The sequence below is a fragment of the Tarenaya hassleriana genome, unplaced genomic scaffold (assembly GCF_000463585.1).
Source record: "Tarenaya hassleriana unplaced genomic scaffold, ASM46358v1 Cleome5, whole genome shotgun sequence".
Classification (NCBI taxonomy): Eukaryota; Viridiplantae; Streptophyta; class Magnoliopsida; order Brassicales; family Cleomaceae; genus Tarenaya; species Tarenaya hassleriana.
Window position 1 is genome coordinate 961,968 of NW_010967707.1, and position 2,798 is coordinate 964,765.

A 2,798-nucleotide genomic window follows, 5' to 3' on the forward strand; every position below is an offset into this window, starting at 1 on the left:
GGGTTCAGTGTATTTTGGCATTCCTGTAGCTGACTGTTGTGTTTTACTTCTGTTCCTGTTGTTGGATATCTAGATTGTTGTGTAAAGTTAGGCGTGAGTGTCTATTATTGGTGATAGTTTAAGGGTTTTCATTCCTGAATTGTTATTTAAAGGGTTTGATCTGAGTTATCAGACATGATTTAAATCTGTTCTACTTGTTGCAGATACCTTCCTCCTGAGATCGGCTGCCTTAAAAGTCTGGAGTATCTGGACCTCTCGTTTAACAAGATTAAGAGTTTGCCAAATGAAATAAGCCGTCTGAGTTCATTAATATTCTTGAAGGTCGCTCATAACAAGCTGGTGGATCTACCAGCAGCTCTATCGTTATTGCAAAATTTGGAAAGTCTAGACCTTTCAAACAATCGGCTGGTGTCTATGGATACTCTGGATCTATGTTTGATGCGTAGACTTCAAAATTTATATCTACAGGTGCTTGATCTTTTCTTCTGTGTTCCAACAGTTGAAGATATACTTTTCGTATGTGAATTGTGGTGTTATTTCTTCAGTATTTGCTTGTCTTTCATCAACTCTTTATTCTGACTGGGCTTCTTGTTTTGCTGGTTGCTTCAGTATAATAAGTTACAGAGTTATTGCTCGATACCTGCTTGGATAAACTGCAATTTGGAAGGAAATGTTAAAGATGCTAGGGATGATGAATGCAGCAGCTGTGCAGTTGAGATGGATGTCTATGAAACCCCTTTTGAAAATAATGCCATAAGCGTGCCTCATAAAGGTGAGGATTATTTTTGTTAAGCAAGAGCTCTATTCCTCTTTACTGTCATTTTTGTTTTTGTGCGAGCATCTTGTTGTGTCCACTATAACTTCTCTTTGTGTATGATTATGCAGGCTGTCATCGTAACCCGTCAAGCATGTCAAATGGACTTGTTTCCAGTAATAGAAGCTTCTCTGCTCGAAGATCAAGTAAGAGATGGAAGCGGAGGCAGCATTATTTCCAGCAAAGAGCTAGGCAAGAACGCTTGAACAACAACAGGAAGTGGAAAGGAGAGTTCCATACTGAAGGCTTAAGTTCGAAGGTGGATATGGTTGAAAAAACTGGGGAGCACGACATGACTGTTGTCCAGAAAACTGGAGAGTGCTCAGTTGATATCATCTGCCTGGATGACGATGATGATAAACAACTAGAAGATGCTGAGAATGGAAATTCTGTCATTACCTCTGAAGAAGGAAAGAGCAGTTCTAAAGCTGGTTTTGTTTCTGATGATTGTCAAAGTTCTGAGATCCAATCAACATCTAAAGGAGACAACAATGGATGTTGTGGTATCAAAGCATCTTTACCCTCTTCAGGAAGGGATGTAGCTGCTGGTTCCGATTATGATTCTTCTTCAGAGAGTATGAAAACCAATCACAAGTCAAAGAGGCGTCACGTGGGGGATTTAGATAACCCAAAACGTTCAAAATGTCATAGACCAACCGCTGATAGTGCCAAGTTATCACACAAGTATAGCAGCACTTCATTTTGCAGCCGTGAGGATCATCTTCCTGACGGCTTTTTTGATGCTGGACGTGATCGGCCCTTTATGACTCTTTGTAAGTATGAGGAAGTTTTGCCCCTTGATTCACGCGAAGTCATTCTCCTGGACAGGTAATTGTTCTTGCATTCAGCTAGGATTTAAAATGCCATTCATCATATATATACATGGCCTAAAACTCATATTACCTTTTTCTTTAATATTGAAGTGGAGTAGACGAAGAGTTAGATGCGATCACTCTCTCCGCCCGAGTGATGGTGGTTCAATTGAAGCAGTTGAACTGTTTAGCCAAAGATGCGAATGGGATCCTCATTGGTAACCTACAGATTGCATCACTGCTGGCGCTTTTCGTATCAGATCATTTTGGGGGCAGTGACAGAAGTTCATTTCTCGAAAGAACCCGGAAGGCGATGTCTGGTACAAATTACCAGAAACCCTTTATTTGCACCTGTTCGACCGGGAACATCGATGAGTTGGCTGCTTTGAAGAAACAGGTTTTGAAAACGTCCGAAGACATTAATCTCACTGACATATGTGAAAAAGCCCTGCATTCGATTAAGTCAAGACGAAATTCTATTATAGTTCCTCTTGGGAAGCTGCAATTTGGTGTCTGTAGGCATAGAGCCCTGCTCATGAAGGTAATCCAGTGATTCGATTTTTGTTTGGTGTTTGAAACCTGTGCTTTTTCTTTTATTAGTTGCTAATTCTTGGGTATGATATTTTGTTACCAGTACCTATGCGATCGTATGGAGCCTCCAGTGCAATGTGAACTTGTTAGAGGATACCTAGATTTTGTGCCACATGCTTGGAACATCATCCCGATAAAGAGTGGTGATTCATGTGTTCGTATGGTAGTTGATGCTTGCCGGCCTCATGATATCAGGGAAGAATCAGACCCGGAGTTTCTCTGCAGGTAATAACCTTAAATGACTTCTCTTGATACCATTTTGTTTTGATGCTGGATTATCTATCCTGAAAATTATATCTCGGGTCAATTTATCTGTGATTCTCTTGGTATGTTCGTTTTAAATGCATCCCCGTGATAGCAAATGTTTATATTTTAAATAGGGTGCTTGATAATTCTGCAGTTGTATACAAAACTCAAATCCGGCAGTCTTTAATTCAACTTTGTATTCTTATAAAATATGAACATTCTCACAGGGAGTCTTTTTACATTCTTGTTCTGCTTGTGTATAGGTATGTTCCCCTTAGTCGGCTTAGTGAATCTATCTGTGCGAGAACAAATCTGGAATCGGGAAGCTCTTTCCC

At 40.1% G+C, this 2,798-nt stretch overlaps 1 protein-coding gene across 2 annotated transcripts in view; it reads left to right on the forward strand.

Moving 5' to 3' along the window:
• LOC104826066 overlaps window positions 1–2,798 on the forward strand; it is a 6,395-nt gene that overhangs the window by 1,512 nt on the left and 2,085 nt on the right. The window contains exons 2-7 of one of the 2 annotated variants that reach the window (XM_019204112.1): window positions 204–468; window positions 610–772; window positions 886–1,642; window positions 1,738–2,167; window positions 2,261–2,442; window positions 2,727–2,798. In XM_019204112.1, the coding sequence (XP_019059657.1) occupies window positions 204–468; window positions 610–772; window positions 886–1,642; window positions 1,738–2,167; window positions 2,261–2,442; window positions 2,727–2,798 (1,869 nt within the window). The remainder of the gene's footprint in view (window positions 1–203; window positions 469–609; window positions 773–885; window positions 1,643–1,737; window positions 2,168–2,260; window positions 2,443–2,726) is intronic. The other variant, XM_010558579.2, reaches the window with a different exon arrangement.